General features: G+C 39.5%; 1 protein-coding gene and 1 long non-coding RNA gene across 2 annotated transcripts in view; one reads left to right on the top strand and one right to left on the bottom strand.

The window, feature by feature from the left end:
* Positions 1-25,266, bottom strand: part of HDAC9 (histone deacetylase 9) — a 480,503-nt gene that overhangs the window by 149,748 nt on the left and 305,489 nt on the right. The window contains exon 12 of the mRNA XM_080581236.1: positions 5,218-5,395. Within this exon, the coding sequence (XP_080437362.1) occupies positions 5,218-5,395 (178 nt within the window). The remainder of the gene's footprint in view (positions 1-5,217; positions 5,396-25,266) is intronic.
* LOC308190206 overlaps positions 8,527-25,266 on the top strand; it is a 34,909-nt gene continuing 18,169 nt past the window's right edge. Inside the window, exon 1 of the long non-coding RNA XR_013947007.1 lies at positions 8,527-9,569. This is a non-coding gene — a long non-coding RNA (uncharacterized lncRNA). The remainder of the gene's footprint in view (positions 9,570-25,266) is intronic.

Raw genomic sequence — 25,266 nt, 5'->3', positions numbered from 1 at the left:
GAGAACACAAAAATAATACCTACATGTAGCATGACTGGTTTTATGCTAAACAGTTATCCAACAAACAAAATAGTGCATTGGCAATAAATTCTTGTACTTATTTTTTTGGTTTGTTTTCTTTTAAATAATAAAAAAGAACCAGTGAAAATCTGGAACTAATAAACTAATGCAGCTTAAAATCTCTGCTGGCATTGCCAAAGCACTTAATAATTTCCTTTCTTTGCAGTTATTTGCGCTGCACAGTTTATAAGCTTTGCTGCTCTATCATCAGGTCTTATAAGTTATTTGAAACACCAAATGTGCATGCAAATAGATGCATGCTTACATATCTAGCTTTCCTTTTCTTGGCACCCAAAGCTCTGACTTCTACTGTCTACTGCATACCCCGATTGTACAATTGGCAGTGGTCATTATAATATTAACTAAGAAAACCTTCCCTCCCATCCCTTTGACCAACAGGGGAGGTGTTTAAATGCTAAATGGACATGCATCAGGATTTTCAGAAGCACTTAGGCAAAGCAGGCACTTATATCCAATGGACTTCGATGGAAACACGTTGTTAAATGTTGACAAGAGTAGTTCAAAGTTGAAAGTATCTCTTGTCTGCCACTCTTTCAGCCATCATATTATTCCAATTATGAATGTTCCCTATAGGCTTAGATTTGCATAGTCCAAACTGCAGTTAATAGAAATAAAAAAAGTATGTTTTATTATGTTAGTAATATACAGAATCAAGAAATTATGTAATAATGGCACTTTTTGAATACTGTATCAGGGTGAAACTAAACAGAGGTTTTGAAGTGAAATGCAGAATGTCTAAGATGATATCGATATAGGTAGATATATATGATATAGGTATAGATATAGGTATAGAGATAGATTAGATATAGATTAGATGATATATAGATGATATAGATATAGATAGACATAGAGATAGATGATATAGATATAGATATAATATAGATACAGATTATATAGATATAGGTATAGATATAGATATAGATATAATATAGATATAGATGATATAGATATAGATACAGGTAGACATAGATATAGACAGATATAGGCATCCCTTTCTTAATGCATTAATAATTTTTCCCAAATAGAAAATAAATAAAAATGTCATTTTGTCGTATGTGAATTACTTTGTCCAAATCAAAAATCAGTTTAACTGGTCAGGTCAGTATTGCATGGTAGAAGCTTCTATTCCAAACTTTTAAACAGCAAGATATTCACACCAGAAAGTGCAAGAAATTATTTCTAAACAGGATTATTTGACTTAAGAAAAGGCTGAGATATATGTTTTCATTTATTGCAAGCATCTAAATTGATTTAGGATGTGCAAGTAATTCTGATGTATGGCTGCTGGTCATACAGCACATGTGCTGGGTACAATACCACAATGCAGCAGTAGAGCTTACTGCTAAAAATAGCCTGTAGGATTTCCCTAACAGGATTCAGCCAATAGTCTCCCCACCCCCACAAAAGAAAGAGAGAGAGAGGGAGAGACAACTGTTTTCAATTGCAGACTGCTGTGAAATATTAATAAAAGATGGTTATTCTGTCTCTCTAGAAGAAATGCCTACAGCCAGATTCTGCTCTCAGATTCCTTGTGTAAATCTGAGCAGCTCCACTGAGACTGATGGATTTATTCTGGATTTACACCAATATTATTGAGGTCAGAATGTGGCCCTGATGACAGACTGAAATGGTTGCACCACTGAACCATATAATGATAGAGGACACAGGACAAAAGAAATTGAATTTGCACTAAGTCAGAAAAATCAAGATCTCCCTAGTGGGGACTCCCAAACACTCATTCTTCACCAAAATTCTTTATTTGGATCAACTTCTTCTAATAATATTTTGAACAAAGGGGAGATCAGGAGACCTGAAAATGTGTTGGCTAACAGAATGCTCTGAAGAAAGTAAAATGTCCTGGAGAACAGTAGTACCAATAAGAAAATCCAAGGGAAGAGCATCTAATTAACTATTCAGAAGAATAATCTGAACTAAGTAATACCAAATATTGTTCAAACCATCTAGGTGAGCATCAAGAATAGTTTATATTTTTTCCATCTTTAACTTCCTATTTGTGCACATACTGCATATATATTGTACACATCTCTCACAACCATCACCTTTCTGATTCTCTTCAGATATTTGGCCAAAAGCATTTTCTCTCATGACTAATAATAATACAGGCTTATTTTGATGCTGGTGTAATGTTTTGCAACAGCAGTTTTCCTTTTACCTTTTTTTACCCTTCTAAGCATATTTGTCCTTAAATAGGAAAAGATGCAATATGAAATAATTCAAATCATGGAGGTGTTTTTACTTTAATTTCTAAGACCAGAATTTGACCTCACTTTGTGCTGTATGAGAATTTTCACCCTTTCTACCCACCCAGTCCTTCTCTGCACAGTTTTAAAAAGGGTAGTGTAGCAATTGCTGTGGGTAATGGCTGGTTTCATTTCATGCTCTCTTAAGGGAGCAAATCATAGAACCATGGGATAGCTCAGGCTGGAAGAGGTCCCTAGAGGTCCCTGTGCTCAGAGCAGGTCAGCACTGTGACCAGACCAGGTTGCTCAGGGCTTTCATCCCAAAGCAATTAGGAAAGGCTGTAAAATAATAGATAAAAACTCTGTCTCATTTTTTTTTTCCACTGAGTAAAGAATATATGCCAGGATACCATCCAGACTCAGGAGAAATGATTCACAAGTGAAGCCATTCTATAAAATATCTTACCAAATCATACCATACTACATCATGTGCTAATACTTTATATATATAACTATTCACAGAAACCGAATTGGTGTTGCAAGGCCTCTGTGCAATGTCAATCCAAAATTGATAATCTTATAGTACAAAATTATCTTCAACATACTCAGAAACTGCACTGATAAAGGTTATATATGTTTGTAAGCCTGAAGAGTGTTAGAGAAAGGGATTTTCTTCCAATAGAAAGGAAATGCTTCATTGTGAATGCAGCACTTGTACGCACTGTTGGATTACCAGACTGGTCATTCAGCCATGAGGTATAGGCTGGCCAGTTAGCATAGGCACAGCTTGGAAGCAGCTATAGCACTGAACTATGTCTTCTTCAGCCAGTACATGGGGGATATAAACACTAAGTGAAAGTACAGACATCAATCAGAGAAGCATAATTATTATAAAAGGAATGAAGTCATAGGGAATGTGGGAATGGGAGGATTTTCTCTTTAATAAGAGGTGACTATCTTGAAAAAGAGGTGGAAGGAAAAAAGAGTTTTAACAAAAGAAAAAAACAAGGATTCAATAAAAAATTGTTTCCTATTTAGAGAAGGGAGCTCAATGAAGTATTGAGAATCTCAGGTGGAATAAGCAACATTGGTTCTTTCTTTTTCTTTCCAGTGCTGTGGTTCATATAGCAATGCTTTACTAAAAGAACAAGGTTAAATTGCCTGCCTGATTTTAATATGCCTTGACTCTGCATATGCACTATCTGTATTTCCACTGCAGAACCCCATCAGGCTCCAGAACCCCATCAGGCTCCCTTTTGCTGAATAATGAGCCATTTGTGCCTGGTATGTCACACTTCCCAACACCATCTGCACTGAGTGTCTGTCCTACATCATTTTATTCCCTCTATTACTCTCCATCTGATATTCACATTTTCTCATTTAAACAGTTCCACTGGTGATGCCACAAATCCCTGGATATATGTTACCCACCTGGCCCTGGTCCCCTATCTGGGGATTTGTAACAGGAGGTGTCAGTAAACTTTAGCAATCAGACTCAAACAGCAGCCTTTAAATTTGCAACCCTATTCAACATTTCCAGTGAAACTGCAGATTTTTGAACGGGACTTTGAAGACTATACACAGTGAGCTTGCTTTTGTTGTCTTCTGTGAGTCTTTCAGAATGAGTTTACAATGTCTTGGGGACTCTACGAACCACAACAAGAAAAACAGTGGCCTGGCCTAATAATACTGTCTCTACACAGCTGGTCTTTTTGCAGAAACTCATGGAAAGTGAATTAGCGGGTTTCTATCTGTACAGTCCAAATGTTTCTTACCCAACAAGTGAAATTCCTAAATTGACAGTATATGTACAGAAGAAATTCTCTCTTTCATTTTTGAATGTCACCTTGCACCCATTCACCAGTGCTTTTAGGTCATCTCTTTTTCTTTTGTTTTTGTTTGTTTGTTTTGTTTTTCTTTAAGATAATAATCTTTTGCTTTCCAGGTTCACATTCTAATTTGAGAGGCAGGAAAGCACACTGTCTCACACAGCCACATACAGTGCCCCTTGAGGACCCCATCCTATATCAGTCCATGGTCACGTCCTCAAGAACTGTTAGCTTTTAGAGCATGGCAAATTCTGCCAACCAATGCAAAGGAACAATTACTTCCAACAATAAAAACCTGAATAAACAGTATCTCCGAGTACTATTTTCCCCTTTCTTGTGCACAGAGTAAGTGAAACTTTACTTCTAACCGTATTGTAATGTTGTGCTGATATTCAGACTCTTAAAAACATGGAATGTCTTGCAAGGTTAGGTTACCTATAAAAATGACTTTTTTTGTCATCATTTTTCTTCCTTTCACTGAAGGTCCTAATCCCTCTGCTTCAGGCAGTCTAGGCCAGACTGATAGGAGATGCTCCCTAAGTGATTGGATTACGCTGGGCCAGCCCAGAAAACCTTCCTCTGTAGAGACTCCACACAAGTGCTGAAAGACACCAAAGCTGTAGTTGACATCACTTTCCAGTCAGTGCTACAGTTTTTCTTTTTCTGTAGGGAAACCATCCTTGCAGTGTAGACTGACTTGTCAAATGAAGACATTGAGAATTATACTGCAGCTTTCCCACTTACTGGTGGTCTTTCTTCAACTTACTGGTGGTCTCTTTACAAAACAGAACATGAAGAAAAGAGCCAGAGGATAGGGAAATGAAAGAAAAAGCTGTAAATGACCTAAAGGCACAAAAAATGCACCTGTTGCTATATTACCAGAGCCAGTCAATGATAATAATTTATGACTGTGTGAATATTAACCCTGTGATTTATCAGCTGCACTGGTTGACTTGATGCCAGTACGGTGTCATAAAACCAAGGAACAGTAGGGCTAAAACTGAATGCAATGCTGCAGGAGTTATTCGAGGCATTTAAATCTGTTGATCCCACATGAACAAACGCATTTGCCCTGCCTATTAAAAACAGTCTTTAGGGAATCCTACCAGTCGTGTAGACATGCTGGCTGGGCTGGTCCATGGCTGGGTGAGGTAATGCGGAGTCAGTGGGGGAAGGTGGGGTCCTGGACACCGGCCGATGTTTATCTAATCCCGCCATGCCAACTGTAGCCATCTGAGCCTGGTAGATTTGCAACTGGTGGACACGCCGATGCGCCAGGAACTCCTGTTGCCAAGAAAACAGCACAGTAGAAAGAAATGTGAGACAGGATCAAGTAAGACACTGAGGGAAACATGTCAACAAATTAAGTTCATTAGGTCAGGGCTGTAATAAACAGTGTGGAGAAAAAAAAAAAGCACACCTAAGACCTAGTCAATAAATCCATTCAACAGATGTTTTCACACTGACATTGTGGGCTCCTGTCTTTGCTGGAGAGGAGGTGATGGCAGGCAACCTGTCAGTTCTCCCTGACAGAGGAAAAGACAGCTTCACATGCAGAGTTATAAAAGACCAATCTTTTTGTAACATCTTGAATATATAACATGGTGTTAGACTATGCACTTTATGATCCTATACAAACAAATTAAAATCAAATCTTCCTAGAGCACTGAAAGCGAAGAGCAGTGTCCCTATTACCCAGTACCAAATTCGCTGAGGAACCGTGAGGCAAGTTTTGACAGAGGGCTCGGTTCCCAGAACTGCCTGGAAAACAGGAACATTTTGAACATCGGTATTCACAAATCATTTAGAAATCCAAGGATTGTTGAGTAAGATCCCACTTCAGGCCTATTTTTTTTTTTTGGCCGTAACTGCTTCTGTCAGCAGGCAGTACTAAACACTTCAGTGAAAGGTAGGAAGGAGTAAAAAGACTGAGACAGAGCAGAAAGGCAGATGTCAACCTTCATCTTGTTTGTCAATAGATGACAACTTCTGCTGACATGACAAAGGTTGAAACCATGGCCCTGCTGAAGTCAGTAGGAACCTCTGCATTCAATCACTCCACAGAGCAGGATTGCTTCCCAAGCCCCACCCCCCCTTTTTTTTTCCCAATTTTTATTTTTTTGTGCATACGGTCCTAGAACCTCAACAGAAAGCAAAAGCAAGAAAGAGATTTCCAAGCCAGCTTGCAATATCACAGAATCACAGAATCATCTAGGTTGGAAAGACCTCCAAGATCATCTAGTCCAACCTCTGACCTAACACTAACAAGGCCTTCACTAAACCATATCACTAAGCTCTACATCTAAACATCTTTTAAAGACCTCCAGGGATGGTGACTCAACCACTTCCCTGGGCAGCCCATTCCAATGCCTAACAACCCTTTCGATAAAGAAGTTCTTCCTAATATCCAACCTAAACCTCCCCTGGAGCAACTTTAGCCCATTCCCCCTCGTCCTGTCACCAAGCACGTGGGAGAATAGACCAACCCAATATAAATCCAGTTGAAGTTCACACTCCCATCTTAGATTTACAGACACTATTTATCCTCACCCAGGCCTAGTACATATATAAACACAGGAATATATACATGGTATATATGGCTTTTTATTATTATTATTATTTTAAACCCAGTAACAATTAGTGGTGCCAAATGCTGCCATTCTGGGACAGATCAGGATGCCATTGCTGGAAACTGGGAGAGGTGAAGCAGAGCTCAGGCTGTACAGGAAGGCAGGCGGGAGCGCCCCAGACCTACCCCAGCCCACCACCAGCTGCAGACTGAATCCCCAGCTTGTGGGGAGCGAGAATGTCTGCCCTGCATGCAAGAAAAGAGGCCTTTAGGAAAATGAGCGCTCATCAGTAACAGCTGAAATCAGGACAAATGCTTTAAAATGCAGCCTCAAAACCCACACTAATACTGAGGGTCACCACTTCAGTGGAAAGACAAGGTCATGGGAAGGGTAAATCACCTGAGGCCTTGTCAAAAGTGACTGAATGAAGAAAGAAAATATGAGTAAGCAGAAGAGGTTTTACAAGAATTGTCTTGGTCTGGGGTCATGAACCATTTCCCTTTTTTTAAATACAACTATTTAAAACAACAGTCCCCAACTATTTTTTATTTTTCAATGCATGGTGACAGGATGGTGTTATATATCCCAGAAAATATCTGGAGGTATCTGAACAGGTCTGTATATTCCCTTTCCTTAAGAACATAACAGAACATTCAGGAATTCTTTCTTGAAATACCTAAGTGCCTTATTTACTTTGTTTCACTAATGATTTTCAGAGGGGACTTTTTTGATCTCTGAGGTATACACATCTTTTGTGAAGTTTGTTATGGGTGCATGCATTTGGAAAGGAGAAGTGAAGAACACATGGATGCTATTGTGTTGGATATTTTCACTGTGGAGAACAGAAGTAGATAAATTCCTTTGTGAGGATTTACCATTCACTTTCCTCAATGCTGTCTGAGTGCTCAGCAGTGAAGGCACAAGAAGCCTTTTGCTTTCTGTGGCACAATTGCTTCCTGCACCTCAGGGTAAAGTGGTGACAGCAGCATTGTCCCTGATGCAACTGTATCCACCAGCTCTTGCCTACTTTTCCAAAGAGAGCTAGCCAAGCAGTTTGGAAGAAGACATGCTCCTACCGAACTGCAGAAGCCCCTCTTCACACACAGTTTTACTACCATATGTGAAATCAGCAAAGTGTTTGTTATTTCTGGTGCTCTCCTCGACCTCATAGGTTAAATTCACTACATTTACTAAATAGATGGTATCTGGTAGTTCTTCAGTCTAAGGGATTTTTGAAGCTATCTTTCAGTGTTTACACTAACTAATGACAATTCATTAATTAAGCCCACTGTTCTGATAATTACTACAGTGTAGAAGACATTAGTAATTTTTCCCTATTGAAATGTTCTTTAAGCTAGTAAGGGTGCATCTCTGCATTCCGGCAGTTTGCATTAAGTGGTGTTATTTAAATATACCTCTGAAGGAAATCTTCTTGGAAATTCAGCTATCACTGGGGGTTCATACTGAACACAGCAATTTCTCTTTAGACTTTCCTTTGTGCTGACAGACTTGGCGCTCCAAGCCTTGTCTGCGTTCCTTTTACTTTCAGAACTGAACTTCACTTGTACAATGCCTGCAAAATTATATCCAGTGAAGCTGTAAGTTAGCTATTCAATCAATGTCTAAAATCTAATCTAGGTGGCTGACCTTAAGAAGCTGAAATAAGTGGGTTTATTTTATTATTATTATTATTTATTTATTTATTTATTTGGCATCCTGAAGAAGGGGAAACCAACGTTTTGGAATACCAAATGTAAATAAGTCACGAAAATGTTGCTTCTTTCGCTTATAAAAAGATTAGGTGTTTGTTTCTATATAAGCAATATAAATAACACTATTTTTCAGGGATATGAACAAATGAGGGTACTTTTTTTTAAATACTAACCAAACTTTGTGAAAAATACCTAAGAGCCAGCCAGCTATACATTTTAGCAATTTGTCAAAGACCAAAAGGAGAGCCTGTTCCTGTTCTCTTGCATTTTTCTGATGAACTGTGTTTTGCTTATACCATTCTACCCTCCTCAAATGAAAGCAGACACATACCTAAAATTTGACACATGTTTACCAGCATAATCAGCCCAGGGAAGGACAAGAAATTTGTGGATGGTTGGATAGAAGGCTGCATGACACCTGCTTTAATTTCTGAGGTCACAGAAAATGGTTTGCCTGCGAAAAACTTTTAAAAATTGTTAAAAGCGCAGTAGTTTATCTCACAAGGCTTACAGTGGGGTTTGCTTACGTCCTCAGGTGACTTCCACATTCTTTAACTGTAATTTTAAAAACTCTAGACATCATCAGAGTTTAGACTTGTTTAGGTTTTAGCCAAAGTTTTAGGCTAACTTCCTGATTTGGTTTCATTTTGCAGATAACAGGCATTCACATACATATTTTTCCAGCCATCTATATATTTATGCTGTGAATGTTTGTGATACTCTGTGTCACAAGTGGATTAATGCAAAGGGTAACATGGATAATCAACATGCTTATCTGGCTCCCCAAATGCCCACCTGGCCTCTGGAAGGGATTAGTGCAACACAATGAATTCATCTTTGGGTTTTATGTGCTACAGCACCGCAAACACATGTCCATCTCTCCAGCAATATGACAAAAGCAGTATTTGCACATCTGCAGGGTTAGTGATTTGTGTGAATATGTTTGGAGCATTTCTTAGGTAACCCGAGCCTTGCCAGCCCGGCATGGAGCCTGCTAGTTCCAGGTGTCTGAGATTAGTTCATTAGTAGAGGCAAGCAATTAGGGCCTCGGCTGGAGCAAATGGGGGTCTTTCTTCATCTTCCCAAGGAACTAGCTCAGGCCCTCAGTAATTATTTTGAGGAGGATATTTAGAATTGGTATCTGAAGAGAGGATGACCTTTTCAGTGGTATAGGAGGTAAATATTTGTTATTCTCTTTGTTTTGCTATTTGTTGTCTAGGAGGACCTGGAAGTCATTAGGGTTGGTGTGAATGCTCCTTATGCATAGACACATGATTTCTATGTTTTAGTGCTTAATGATGTGTGTGTTTGGAGGATTTTAATAAAAGTTACTTTCTTGTTTTACTGGCTCTGAGAACTGGTGATCTGCAAGTGTATTTGGTTGGATTGTTAGATGGTCTATGTTGGGTATTAAAGTATGGCTGAATTGTCTATGATTCGGTGCCCTTTTGAAATATTATGTCTTGTACAGGAAAAAAAAAAGGATTCACTCCTAATTTATTTTGCTGCTCTGCTTCTTTTTTCTTTTTTAACTTAATTCAGTTTGATATGTTTATATGTAGCTTAACTGCTGTTAATTGTCCAAGGATTATGGTATAGGCATAAAAAATCCTAAGTATGTATGGATATCTACATGTTTCTCTTCAGGGCTTATGCTTTTGCTTTTTTTTTGTTACAATAGAAAACTTCCCTCAATAAATTCAAAATCTGTAATTCCTAATAGCAAGCTTAATGCTTAGAGAGTCTCGTATATTTGTGGCCAGGTTTATAGCTCTCTATTGTTGTGCCTCTAATGGCGCTCTGCTAGGTATGAAATGTGTACTGATGTCTAGTAACTGTTAAAAATCATTCACACACTATCTGTCCTCTCCACTGCCCCCAAAACCTTCAATATTACTAAACTTATGATGCTTTTTCCTCTGAGAATGTTTCTTTGAATCTGTTCTCTAGGGTTATTTTCCCCTATAATTTCCATGTTGTCTCCTGAAAATTACCCACAGGACCAATTATTACTGAAGAGGAAAAATGCATTTGTGCTGCAGGAAGTTTTGCCCTAAGTGAGGATGAAAATAAAACTTTCTTAGCAGGAAGACCTGTTGCCTTCAAAGCACTTCTTCTTCCAGATCCTTCTTCTGAAGGGTATTTCTGCCATCTGATCTTCTACTTTGTCTCATCCAGTAGCTCCTGTTGGAGGCCCTTTTCCTTAGCCTCTTCCAGACCCCTGTAGCACCATAGTAGCTTCAGGTCCTGCCCCCCTCAATGCTGCCTGCCTTCCTTCCCAATGTTGTTGTAGCTGAATGCATCCAAGGGATTCCCAGGCTGGCCAGTGGCCACATCCAGCCAGGCAGCCTCTACTTGCAGCAAACGGAGCTCAGCCCTGCTTTAAGGTGCCTATGATGACAGCTTGAGACCCAAACCAGCACATCATCATCCAAAGTCTGATTCAGTCAGAAATTGTGAGCACCTAAGAACTTCTCATGCAGTTCAGAGGTAGGTAGTTGACAGTGCTTCAAAAAGTATGGACTTCATGAAAATATTAGTAGGGCTAACCTTGGTGGAGGAAAAAATGAAGAGAGTGATGAATTATTAAGCAAGGAGTATCAGGACAAAAGGAGTTCTATGTCAGCAGAGGCTGTAGTTCTTTTGACCCAGTAGTTCTGTGAATTACCGTTCTGCCTGATCTCCTCAAAAAAAAAAAAAAAAGTTGCCCTCAAAAAATGAGGAAAAAAATAGGCCATGAGATCACCTGAAAATATTTGTGTGTACAAATGTGAAAGTGCAGGAATGATTTATCTTTGTCAAACTAGACAACCTAAATATTAACAGGTGGAGGTCTTCCTTTAAATTGCTCTATCACTTAAAGAAAACACATGACCGAGAAAGCCTACCCATACTATTTCTGACAAAACCACATGTAAAGCCACAAACTTTCATAGTCACCACTTTCAATAAAACTAAAAAAAAAAAAAAAAAAATTTGCCATCTGAAATATAGTCAGCCACAAATTCAGAATCAGCATATTTATGAAAAATAAATAGCAAGTACAGACACAGATTGAATAGGTAGAAACTGATTTAGAACAAGCAGAAGAATAGGCAGGAAGAAATAGGGCAGCTAACCTTGAGACATGTGGGTATACTGGCTCACAAGTGGTCAGTATTTTTACCGCAATAGAAAACCCAACTCTATAAACTAAGAACACAGTGTTGACTACAAAGCGGTTAAACAGAGATGAAGTCCTATCAAATGAGTCTTGGGTGCAGATACAAAACAGTGGAATGAAATCCCATACCTAGAGTCCTAGGCAGAGAAGATTAGCCTTGGCATAAGGTTGCTGCATTGAATAAAACAGCCCCACTGGCTTCTGCCTCTCCTTGTGTTCCTGAGAACCGGGGAAAGGCTTAGTCCAGCTGTTGCCAGGGCAGGGCTTAGTAAAAGGGGCGGCCCTACTGCAGTGGCTGCTTAGGGTGCAGTGACCCACTCACCAAGAGCTTTGTTTTCCCTGCTGTTTCTGGGGCAGCAAAGCTGCTGCTGCAGAGTTCCCTGCCCCTTCCCTGCCATCCTTCCCTTCTAGGGCAGGAGCACCTCTGGGTTGGCAAAACGCATCATTAAAATGTCAACACTTTTGTCTTGTGGTACAAGGAGGAGGAGAAGAGCAAATACGACTAATGGAGTGACAAGAGTGTGCTCCTGCATTAAGTCATGTGGGAGAGGACACGTCCCTGCCTCAGGTTATGTGACAAAATGCATGTTTCAGGGCTGGTGTCACACCACTTGCCTTTGTTTTTAGGACATAATAGCAGGGTCAGGACCCTATCCCTTGCTCTTACTGTCACACTGGGAGAGGGGTGGGTTGCTGACCTATGGTCTCAAAGAGACGACAATAAAGGTTACTTTCCCTATATAGGGAGTTTCCAAAAATCTGAGCATTTATCTAAGTGAGAAATTGATGTGGCTATGTGGACTGAGGAGTTATCCTTGTGAAGAAATGCAAGCCAGGAAGTTGAAGCATGGCATGATTAAGAGGAAGGGAGTGATGGGAAATGGTATCTGGGAGTGACAATGAGGTGGATCATGAAAGCTGAACACTTTCCGCTGGTGGGAAATTCCAAAGGTCCAGCTGAGCTTCTGTTTTTTCTCCTGGTTCCTGCTCCTGTGAGACCCGCCTTCACTCCTGACATTGGCAGGTACTTGACTTCTGTCACTTCTGCTAAGTGACTCTGTTGTGTGTGCAGCACATATCCAAAGTAAATGCAGCATCTCCTCGAAAACTCACGCTTCTGGGTGAATCTTGTCTTACCTCTCTGACTCTCACAAAGATGTAAAATTAATACATAAATGATTGGGGGAGAAAGGGATAATCTAAATGTCTTGTGCACTTTTTTTTTTTCAAATCTCTTTAGAGAATTCTTGCTACTTTATTACTTTTACTATAAATACCACGAGGTTTTCCTGAAGTCATTTGGTACTTTCTATAAAAGAATACAGAGAAGTGCAGAAATGAATACCAATAAGAAAATACAGTTGTCCACGCCATGCTCTAACTTTCATTATTAACAACTGTGTTTTTCTTTTACACTGAGGTGAAGAATAAATAGCCTTCATATTCTTAGCAATTAACTGTTACTGCCACCTAATTTTAGTGGCTTTCCAACAGTCATTCAATTAAACTGCTAGTTGGGCAAAACTAATTAATGAAAAAAACACCTGTCCAACCTGTTTCATTGTTCCAGGAAATGTAGACCAACTCTCATCAACGGTATCAGCAAGTCAGCTTGGTGTTCCTTTATGCAGATCATTTCAACCATTTTTCTGTTGTTTATGGGAACCATGTTTCTTAGCAGACTGTATGTTTTCTTTTTAAGTGAAGTATTATTAGTATGGTCTGCATGCAGAGAAATAGTAGCTTCCAGGCTAAACTCAGCAGCAGCCCTGCTGAAGATCTGTGTTTTCTACATACTTAAGCAGATTTTGCTTTGGTCTAACAGGCAACTCTGCTGACTTCAGGTTTTATTATAGAATAAATTGAAGTTATTTGGGTCTAATAGAAAGAAAAACGCATGGAAACCCTTGTCATTCAATATACAACACATACACACCAATGCATAGATGTCTAAGGATATCACAAGGACATATAGAAGCCCTCTGCAGATATCTTTTCACTTTTATGGATGTACATGAAGTCAGAAAGGGAAGCATCAACTGACCTTGTGGCCAGCAGAAGAGGAGTAGCAGAGGTGTTTTACCAACTGTTCTCTCTCCATAGATCACCTTCATAGATGTTGCATCCTAATGTTGCCTGCAACACAAGCTCTTTTATACAATCCATCCATTTTTGCTGCCACCCGTGTGACATCAGGGTTGTAACCTGGTGAATACCAGGTTCCAGTCTCTTGCTGGAGGACTTCTACCTCTCTGAAGATTTCCGACGGAAAGATTGCCAAATATCACACCTTACTACAGTGTGGTAAAAACATCAGCATACTTCCATTCTCCAACATGTTAGTACTAAGAATCACACAGTTTCTTGAAAATATACACACATTTGAAAATATCCCACACTATTTCAAAAATACCTTTTACTCTGCAATGCTTATCTCATCACTTCATTGATTTTGGCATGCAGAATTTTTGGTATATAGTGAAATGGTGATATAAATTGAAACTTTACAAAATATAGGAATTGAATATAAGAAGGATGCTACGGATGAAAATGAGAAACTATATATTTTTCAGATCTATGTACTTAGAGTAATATATATTTATTCCATAAATATAAGGGATGTTCTGTAAATATGTACATTTCTGCAGTCAACAGGTACAGTCTGCTCTGTTTTTTAATATAGAACAAGACCAAATTACAAATAATTAAAAGAAAAACATAATAAGCACCTAGAGATTACTTTTAAACATTTCTTGAAACTATGGACTTTCCAAGTAAATCCTTCTCAGCATAGGTTTTGCTTTTTTTTAACAAGGGTTAGAACTGCCAGATGGGCGATTTGAAAATGGGGGAGAAACCCTTATGTTTGCTGATTTAGGAACAACCAGAGGATTAAAAAGGAATGTGGAACATAATATGTGCTAACACAGCACTAATTTTATAATGCAGACTGCAAAATAAATTCTCCAATTTCTCATTCCTTAAGAAAATTTTGGCCCTCAAAATGCAAAGTACAATTCAAAAAGACCATAATGCTTATTATATTTCATGGGAAAAATGAATGAATTGATTTGAACTATGAACTTGCTTCATCACAATGTACTTCAAAGATGTCCCATCTGAAAAAGAACTTAGGGGCTACACTGCTGTCACAAGGAGTGTGTGAAGGTCTTGGTGCACCTAAAAAGAAGAGAGGGGTAGCAATATTACAGAATCTAAAGGACTGAACATCATAAGCTGTGATCTCTTCTGTTCTCTCCTTACCCTGTCATCTTTGTGATAACGCTCCATATTTTTTTCTGTTTTTTAAAATTTGAAAGCTATTTTCCTTGTATGGTCAACTGTCTTCCATGTTCCGTTTTGCCTTTATTCATTTGCCAACAGAGTGGAGTCTTTCATGAGTTCATGTAATCAGAATCCTTGTCCATCATAAGATATTATAAAAACTGCAAGAGCAAAAATCACAAAACTACGAAAAAAATCTAACTGGAGAAGAGAAATGGGGAGAAATAATATTTGTCCCAGTACAGCCCTTCTGGGTCTTGGTTCACTGATTTGATCATGCTACATAAGGATCTTACCACTGCATTAGCCAACATGGTATTTTTCTCTATCAAGAAGAGATCTTGATTCAAAGCATACAGGATTCACCTGCAGGAAAATAAGTTTGCACGTTTAAGAGATCAGAGGACAAAAATTAGAGACCAGGGGTGTATATTCCTCATCTAGGCCCTGTTACTCGTTACTATGATTTTCATCCTTTCTGAGACAAGAGAAAACACAGAAGTCTAGGTATATTGATTAAAATGTTCAGGACTGCCTAAATATGAAACAAAAATCATGTTCTATATTAAGAAAAAAAAAAAGTTAATTTTTCAGGGGATGTCTGCTAAGTATTCAGAAGCACGGCCTTTCTTTTAAAGGCCAGCTAAAATAGTGGTATCTCAATTTGTATATATAGGAAGATCAGCTCCATTGCTGGTGCAGTCCCTAAAGCACCTCCCTAAGCATAGCTCCACAGCACCTCTAGAAGGGCATCGACATGCCAGAGATGCTCTTGGAGTCAGTGGATGAGCAGGAAGAACACAAGCAGTCAGGAAGGGGCAGATGAGCCAGCTGGGAAGCCCAAATCCAGCATCCTGGCTGTGTGGTTGCAGTCAAAGAGCAGAGGTCTTCCAGTAATTGTCAAAAGAAAGGACCTGACAGTTGGTGGAGAAGGTCATCTCTTTCACTAGAAGGTCATAATTATATGACTACATGCATTGTAACTCCATTTTTTGTGGCCAGACTGGATTATTTACACAGGTCTAAGTCTACGTAGACTAAAGGAGAACCAAGAAATTTAGTCTGTGTTTTCACTGGGATATCTGTGAGGAGGGTTTGGCACTTCAATAGCTGCTTCTTAAAGCAATGCCCACAAAGAAGAGACAGTCTTCTTGCAGCTACACAATCCTGGGGAAAAAATGTACTGGAAAATATTGCAGAAAATCAATAACCACAGCTTTAACTACATTGAATGAAACATTGGAGGAGGGAGAGGAGTAATCCAGGGAACCAGTCAAAGCAGAATGTTAATTCTAATTGTTGTATTTAGTTGGCCTTGTCTTGTGACAAGTTTGTTATTATACAGATTTCCTACCTGCCACCTTCCATGGGAGGATTTTGCAAAGTGAAGTTACGCAGGCAATTCCCCTTGCTTCTTACCTCTTTATTCCTAATTATGTTGGCCCTGTGTTCACTCAAGATAACATTATAGCTGTCCCCAAATACCTCTAGATCTGGGGCCTGTGACAAATGAAATCATTTTGTGCTTGGAAATATTTGTTTCTGTGTTGCAGGACTGTAGCTGTGCTTCCTGATTTGCCAGTGGTTTATTAGCTTTTAAATCTTTTTTTTCAGGCATAATTTCTTAGGATTGTTTTGTTGTTGTTGTTTTTATATTTGTCTGTTTTTTACCTTCAGATAGATATATGTCACATAAGATGCAGGGTTTTTTTTTTTTTTTTTCTTTTGGAATACATATACTATTATACTTCCTGTCTTTTTCCTTCTTTCTTCCTCTGTAATAACTTTTGTGTATATGCACGCAAATGTATTGCTTACTTGACTCAAACCTATAAAAGGCTAACCTATGAAAATAAATTGTAATTCATCTACTACATAGAGAATATTTTATGTGTCAGGAAACCAAGGTGTAGAAAGACTATGAATTATGAATCTAAAGTGAATTGTGATTACATATCCTGATTTCTAAGTCCTTCCTTTAACCATTACATCTGTAATAATTGCTCTACATCAAGAATAGTCTCTATTTCTGTTTGTTTTAAGTTGGAAATAATGTAGCACTGTGGTTTTCAGGGTTTCTTATTGTAACAGATAGTAGTAGAGGTACAGTCAGAAGTTGTTTTGTTTGTGATGGATTTGGGAAAGGGTAGGAGAAAAGTCAGAGCAATGGAAACTATAAAAATATTATAGCTGTTAGGCACTGAACTGTGACAAATTAGTGCATCCCTGCTTCATAGCTTTAAGTGGATGCAAAAGGACTCTGAACAGCTTGGGTGAGTAGGGGAAGGCTGATGGTCTCTGTGACCTACATAGTGCCATTGTGGCACAGGAGCCTCAGAAAATTCTCAGCTGTTGTGTCTTTGGGGTCTTTGCTGTCCCCAGTCTTATTGGGTATATCCAGTCTGTTTTCTTTCCAGCCTCTGGAAGGATTAAACATCTTCAGGACAGAAGGCCAGCTCCTTCTTTCTCTCCTTCTCAAAATCCTCCTCTATAGAAACCCCCTGACTATGGGTCTTGGTGTTTCTCTTTGCTGCTCTCTGTAGGAAAACCTATTAAGCAATTAAACACTTAATAATAACATTTACAACGGGAAAAAATATGTTAGGTTGTGGCTGAGCTTCTGACTTCCAATGACAGTTTTAGAAATATCCCTGTTTTTCATCAAAGGTCAGATTCACACATCCAAATAGCTCCTTGGACATTGAAATGTGCTATACACGTGGATATAATTTAACTCAGAAGAATCTGACTGCTGCTACCTGGCCTTTTTTCCTTATTTTTAGTCAGTCTATGGAGAATTTAGAAGCCGTTTACTTTATGGTTGGAAATATGAGACAGGGTTGTTTTTTGTTTTTCCCCGTGTATGTGATGGGGCATCCGTCTGAGCTATGATCCAGCTCTGTTACTTTTTCCTCCTTAGCCTGGTTTTAAGCCTTGATGATTGCTGCTGTCATACAGCAATACTCCTCACTATAGTAATACACTACATTCTATACATTACATCCTGAACAGTTTGGGGGTGGGGGGTATTCATTTTTTAGGGAGAAGGTTCTTGAAGTCGCAAGACTTCTAATGAATTTTTATAAGCATGTTAATTAGCTGGAGAAGGCTTCTGAATGGAGCGACCATTGCGCACACTTGATGCCTAAACCTGAGACGTTAGCTGTGTCACCTAATGTTTGTATTTTAATGAGAACAAAGACAGTGAGAAGTCCCGAGCAGGGCGTGATGGCTGGCTCCCTCTGGCTTTGAAAAGTTTATGTCCCTAGTGGCTGCCCTTCCCCTAAGGGAGAAAGTGGCCAGAATAGCCTCTCCTTTTCATTTAGTAAAAGGTTACAGAGCCATGCTGCTGAAAGAGTTGCACCAGAGTCTGAAAGCTCTGAATAAATTTTGGGTCAAGTTAGGTTGCTTTGGGAGGATTTGGATCTCTGAAGATGTTTTGTTTTCATTCTTTGAATTAAAATTTAATTTAAGTAATTCAAATACATAATCCATCTCTGAAGAATGTTGTCTTAATCTTGTCTCTTAAAAGAAAAAGCAGGATTTTCAAATTTTATCTGTTACTGATCAGCTGTATGAGCTTACACCAGTCTTCTAACATCTCTAAGCCTTTGTGTCACCTTATCTCTTCCTGGCTTTATCTAGCCCAGCTACTGAATTTTCAAGTAGTTTATCCTTTGCAGCATGAGGGTTCAGTGCTCAGCACTAAGGGTGCATAACTGCAGTTGTGGATCTAAGGCCAGAATGCACTTAAAAAATAAAGGGGGAGGGGGGAGGGAGTAAATTAAAATCCATTCCTTCCCCCCAAAAGCTATGAGTTTCATTTAGTTTATTCTACCATTTTAACTACCAGTATAGGTCCAATTGCATTTCATATTTATTTAAAAAATAAAAAGGAGGGGAGATATGAGAAACCAGAGCAAAAAATTAAATGGGATGGGGGTCTGGATGGTGCAGCTATACAGAGAGAACAAGAATCCAGCTTTAACAGAGACAAATCACACAGGCTAAGTAACAGAATTTGGATCCAGCCACTGACTGTCATGGCCTAGAAATGGTCAGAGCAGCACAACTGTGACTTTTTAGACATTTATACAGGGTTATTTTCTGTTGAGTGTTTCCCTAGGTCTCCCTGCAATGAGAGGGAGGGACCCTTTACTTGTTTAAACGCTTCTAAACTTTGGACTTCGCTTTTGTTGTAATATTAAGTCTTCTGAACCTATGCTTATTTTGGAGGGTTTCTGTTTACTGCTGTATTTGCTATAAAACAGTATATGCCCTCTTTATTTATTGCCTTTCAAAAAACATGGTAATTAGTTGCTGCAGAGTAACGATGCTTGCGGTAGCCCGATGGCCGGGCAGAATCAGCTGAGAAAGCAGGGCTGACTGCGCACCGGCGGCGGCACCCGCCCACCGCTGACCACGGTCACCTTTTGGGGAAAAGTCACTTCCATCAGGCAGGCCACTACAGGGCACTGGCCGCGAGGCAGCAAAACACTGCTTGGAATAATTCTTTGCAGATGCCAGGAACCGGAAGTTTCAGGGAGAAAAATGAAAGCCATTCACTCTTCCAATGACACGAGCCTTTGATACCGCAAAGTCATTTGGACAGAGAGCTCCAAGGTCAGGAAGGCACGTAAAGATTGGTGATTAGAGAAATACTATATCAGCAAAGTGTGGCAAGCTATTAAAAGAAACTGTAGCTTTTATGATTGTGTTGCTGGAGCTTCCCCAGGGCTATTTGTATTAGATATTGAGTTAAGCATAACTTATTTAGTCCCAGCATTCCAGAAAACATTTTGATGTCAGCTACTGAAGGAAAGTAAACACAAGGAGGAAGAAACAGTTCTGATCCCAAACAGATAAAAAATATTGTAATTTAATTTTGTGAACCCATGCATGTTAGAGCATTAAGAAAGAGGAATTTTTAAAAGGTTGATTTAACTTAAAAGGCTTGGTTGATAGAGGTATTTAGTCACTGTGCAGCTGGGGGATGGAGAGAGGAGAAACGGATGATTTATCACCTTGAGTATATGCTAAACCTTGACAAAGCATGAATGCAGTTTTCTTTAGACATTTTCTTCTGGAGCACATTTTATGCACATGTGTGATTCTCATCTAACGCTGTCGGCTCGTGTGTATGTTAGACCAAACTGTTTGCTTAGCTGGGCTGTTTGCCCAGTGGATGTTCTGATGGCTGGTGACAGGGATTTGCCTGCCCGGTACAGAGCAATTAGGAGTTTTGAGGACTGTAATTCAGGAATGGCAATATGCCTCTGGATTTTTGATTACCAAGTGAAGAGTTCATAATCTGATCTAGAGGCTGACTGTCAGCACAGAGCTGATCTCATAGCTCAGCTGCTCCGGTGTAGGAGACGCGTTTGTTTATTTCTGTAAGAAGAAGGCAATAAATCCATCAAGGAATTCTGCTAAAGGGTCTCTATTCTCTCAGGATAACATTGCAGACCTAAAGAAATCACAGGTATAAATGTAAGGTCAGGTGTGGTTTTCTTTGATTTGCCAGAAACTACTGTTTATTTAAGAGAAGGGAAGTGTGAGAACCTAAACCTCAAAGTCAAGTACAGCTAAACCCCCCTAACCCACAGGGGAGACACCTCAAGAACAGCTCCTTGGATAGAATTTTTTTTCCATGTCATTGTGGTTGTGCTTCAGTTATTAGATATGTTGGGTGGGGTTTTTTAGGTCGTTTTTAGGTGGGGGGGTTTCACACGTGTAAGCTTGTTTGTTTAAGTGTGCAGAAAAAAGGACAAGGAACATAGCAGAACTAGCATAATGTTACAGATACCACTCTGTAGATATTATCTGTCCAGAGATATTGTCCAGGAAACAATCTGTACTGCCCACTACCTTGTTCTGACCAGGCATATTAATGCCACTTCATTCTGGGGACTTCTTTTGATTAGCAGTGCTCCCATATTGCTGCTAAAATAAAACTTTTTTTCCTGAAATGATGAAATTCTGTGTTTCTATGTTCAGAATAGGAAAGCTCTTCAGTGTGAGATGAAGAGTAAGAAAACTTTATCTCCTTGCTATGTATATTTTTTCTAATCTTTTCAATACAAAGAAATTGTTCAGTGCCACAGGAATATCCCAGCTCTGCAGGTTACATATTAATGCCCACTTCTCCCAGACAGAGAATCGTATTCCATTTAGAAGTACAAATGTTATTACTGCTAGTTACCAAACATGCCATGTAGGACTTAGCAACTAAGAATTTCTTCATGTGTCCTCCCACATAAACATAAGAGTTAATACAAAGATTTGCCACAGATTTTTCATTTTACTTTGATTACTCAGTTTTACATACTTGTCCTAATTTTTGACCTATTTAATAAGATGATTCCAGACTATAAATTCTCTACCTTCCAATTTGTAAACTAGCACTTTTAATCCATTGCTAAGACAGCCTAAAATTCTCAGGAATATAGCTACTGCATTTTGCATGTAGTGTAGACAGATTTTAAACTTTTTGGAAGACATAGCTAAGAAAGAAAAGGACTTGTTTTGTTGACAGCTTGTCTTCAGGAGACTAATTCATGGCTTACGAAAAAGAAAGCAGAAATGAGCTCTACCCTGAAGCTAGACAGAAAAAAAAAACACATAAATTTAATAGAAGAATCTAAGTTTGGCTATGACTGAAGCACTAGATACAGCCAAATCAGATTTTTAGATCAGACCAGCCCATTGAGCTGAATACTGTCTCAGACCATGGCAACAGGGGATGCTATTTAATGCAAGCGCATGAGCTTGGCTCTGCAATTTACTCCCCTCGTACTCTCCTAGCATCCCGAATTTTTGTTCTGTAGATGTCAGAGACACATCCATGCCTCTTCCCTTTACTATCTATGATCCCATTGTCTATCTATTTGTCTTCTACTGTTTTGAACTGCTGGCACCTCCACAGTCTCCTGTGGCAACAAATTCCATAAGTTCACTACTCACGGTGCAAAGAAACACTCTTGTCTGCTTTAAACTGCTCTCCTTGTAATTTCAGCAAAAGCTCCCCAAATCTAATATTGCAGGACTTGAAGAATAACCATTCTTCCTCTGCTTTGTCTGATGCTCTTATAACTTTGTAGGCATCTCTCTTAGGGAAGATGATCTGTAGCAGAATTAGGGATGCTTACACAGGTGAGTTTGTGCATATTTTCAACCTTCCACAAATTACCTGTCTGCGCAGCATTTTCAAAAATGCTGTTTTAATTGATGTTCATACTGCACCTGGCCTGGTGGCTCACCTGTGGAGCAGGGTGAGGACACTGCTGGCTCCCTCCCAGTCCCAGCATGCCCCACATCTGCCCCATGCTCTCAGGGCTAAGGAGAGCCTGGCAGCCAGCCGGAGAAATCTTATTGTGTAGGTGGTATTCATTAGGGGATCATTTGTGAGGTTCATTTTAGATTTATTTGAATGTTCTGGTTTATACTGCCATGGACTTGTATGTATGAAAGTCCCACATTTAATAGTAATGTGTGAACTTTTTAAATGTTTTCTCTACACTTCTACTCTCTAAACTCTTAATTTTCTCTTTTCGCTTTTTTTTTCATTGTATTTTTTGATTATATCCATTGGGAGAGTGTGATGTCTCCTTGCACAAGACGTTAGGGTGTCTGCACCACTACTTTCAAGCAGTATGCAGTACAACTTGCAACTATAATGCAAAGTAGTCAAAAAAAAAAAAAGAGAAAAAAAAACAAAGGTAGAGGCTGGCACTAAAGCTAGGGGGTCAATATTATATATTATGCAATATTAAATATTGCATCTTTTTCTTCCTAATATTTTCAAGTAGGAAATAAGTCTCCTTTCTGTTGAAAGATAGTTCTGCCTTTGAAGACAGAATAACGTTTACATAAATGGTAAGGTCTTCTTTAATGTAGCTTTCATTATCTCCTACGTTCCCCCTTTCTCTGAAAGTCCAAGTGACTGATGTCAAGATCAAGGGAGTCAATCAATGTAGATACACTCCAGGACCCAGATAGGACATAAATCACTCTTAGTCCTAACCACAGTAGACACCTAACTGAAGGACAGGAGTTTACATATTTGCTGCCCTGGTGGGGGAGGCTAAATTTCCCAGCCACTTACCTCACGGGAACCCCTCATTCATTAACCAATTGGGGTGCTTAGTATCACTTATCAAATAGGCTAATCAAAGTTTGAGAGAAACCAGCTCTTGACCACTTCTTGCCCTCTGAGCACTCCAGGGCCACCTCCCACCCCTGGACTTTTATCTAATTAAAGTTAAAGAGGGGAAAATTAATCCATGGAAGAAAATGAGATAACAGCTACCATAGCAGACCATCCCAGAGTCTGGTTTGCCTTTCATCTATTGCTACCTGACAATTAACTCTTCAGCAACACAGGAACCCCATTTTATGGGAGCAGAATCTGTCCCTTCACGCAGTGATGGGCATTATTCTTCGTATCATTTTCATGTTCAGTATTCACTGCTCCATGTTGGAGCTCCTCTACTTGTACTGGGTGCGGGTGGATTAGAAAGGTCATCCGTTACTCTCCTTCTCTCAGGCTTGACTTAGTGCTGTTTTCACTTGCAGAATACAAAAGTGAAAACTGTAATTTATTACAGTACTAGCAATTCAAGATGTTTTGCTTGGATCCTGTCTTTGCAATTGGTTACCAACATTCCAGCCTTTCTTGCTTTTGTTGGCTACTAGTTTATAACCCTCAATTTCATTCTCTAAATCTGTGTTTAAAAAGACATTTCACAACACAGGATATTTTGTTTTATTTTTCTTTTTTTTTTCTTTTCTTTTTCTTGGAAAAAGTGTGGAGTGTCCCCTTTGCAAATTCACTGTGATGTTTTGGACAACTTTTTTCCTGTTTGGTGCTCTTTTGTTTTAAAATCTTTGCTACTTTTCTTAAACCTCCTGATTGTAAAATTTCTGAAGCCCAAAGGATCTTCCTTTATGATCACTCGAGTTTTTCAGCAGCTGAAGCTTTGGCACTGTGAATCTCAGAAATGAGTTGACTCCAGTAAGGCAGCAGCAGTTGGCTACACTGCTGATGGAGAGACTTGCACTTTATGGGGTACTTGTGAGTCCCAGATGGGGACCATGCATGATGACATGGGAGGTGACAGCAAGCCCCAGCAGCACCTGCCGGGCACTAAGTTGTTGTGTGCAGGGCAGCACCACCACATCACCCTCCTCTGGCATTGCAGGCTTGGTGCACTGAGGGAGCAAACAGCACTCAGCATTCTTTCTAAAAATACTCCGATTTCAAGGCTGCATTTGTATTTCCAGCATCTTTAGCAGGAAACATTGGATTTTAAAGGCTGTGGGACAGGCACATGTGGCCAAAAGTAGGAGTGGTGAGGAAATCCCACTTAGAATCCACACTGTCTGTGTTGTAACTTGCACCTTCAGGCACTCAAAGGCAGGTGAGTGAAAGTAGACCCACTTGGGCTCCTGTCTAGAGATTTAGAAATGGTTTAAGTTATGACATGTTTATATTATTTTGAAACAGGCCACTGCTACTAGCTTGTTTCGGGGTGTCATTAAATACCTTACACGAGTAACATTAATATTGCCAGTATGCAGTTCCTAGCACTTAATAACAGAGATCCTGCAACATAGTTAATTACTTGCAAATGGAAGTTGTAAAAGATAATAGGGTTCAAACCTTTTCATTTAAATCAAAAAGAAGCCCCAAGCAAGCCTTTCTGCACTGATCTCTTCCAAACTTTGGGAAAATTTTAGTCCATATCAATGTCTGAACTAATATCTGGCCTTTTCTTTAGCTACCTGAACTAATCCATCAGACCTACAATTTGGAACTATGACCTGCAGCTGTTTGGTTATGGAAGGGACCCTGGTAGGACTTCTAAAGGGGGATAAGTGAGGCAATGAAAATGAGATTCAGTAATCCCCCTGTATTATAAGGTATTTTGCACAGGGTGGGAAGAAGCTGGGACTTTGGCCTGCTCCCCGACCCCAGGCAGCTCAGTGCTGCCTGCAGATGCAGGCAGCAGCAGTGAGGTGCCTGCAGACCCCTCCTAGCTCTCCAGTGCCAGGGCAGGGAGTCCACGAGGACCCAGTTAAATGTCGATAGCAATTAATACCAGCTGCTTTGCCTTGCAATGTGGACAGGACCTACTAGGAACTGGTAATAGCCATAATCAGGAAATGCGCTAGAGAGAATGATTCTGCCCTGGGAGGGGGACAGGCTGTGAGCTGTAACAGGTCTTTTCAATCTCTAATTTCTACATATTTCATTTATATAGGGCACCAAAAACTTAAATTGTAGCTAGCTTTGGGCATTATTCACAAGAGACAGATTTGATCCAGTGACCCAAAGGCGAAAGGTTCTGTATTTGATTAGCAGCCCCCTACCAGTGCAATCCCTCACTGGGGTTTTTATATCAATAACTAAATACCACTAACCTT

The sequence above is a fragment of the Anser brachyrhynchus genome, assembly GCF_964034855.1.
Source record: "Anser brachyrhynchus genome assembly, chromosome: 2".
NCBI lineage: Eukaryota > Metazoa > Chordata > Aves > Anseriformes > Anatidae > Anser > Anser brachyrhynchus.
Note: the sequence above shows the minus strand (reverse complement) of the source record. Positions and strands in the feature narration are given on the sequence as shown.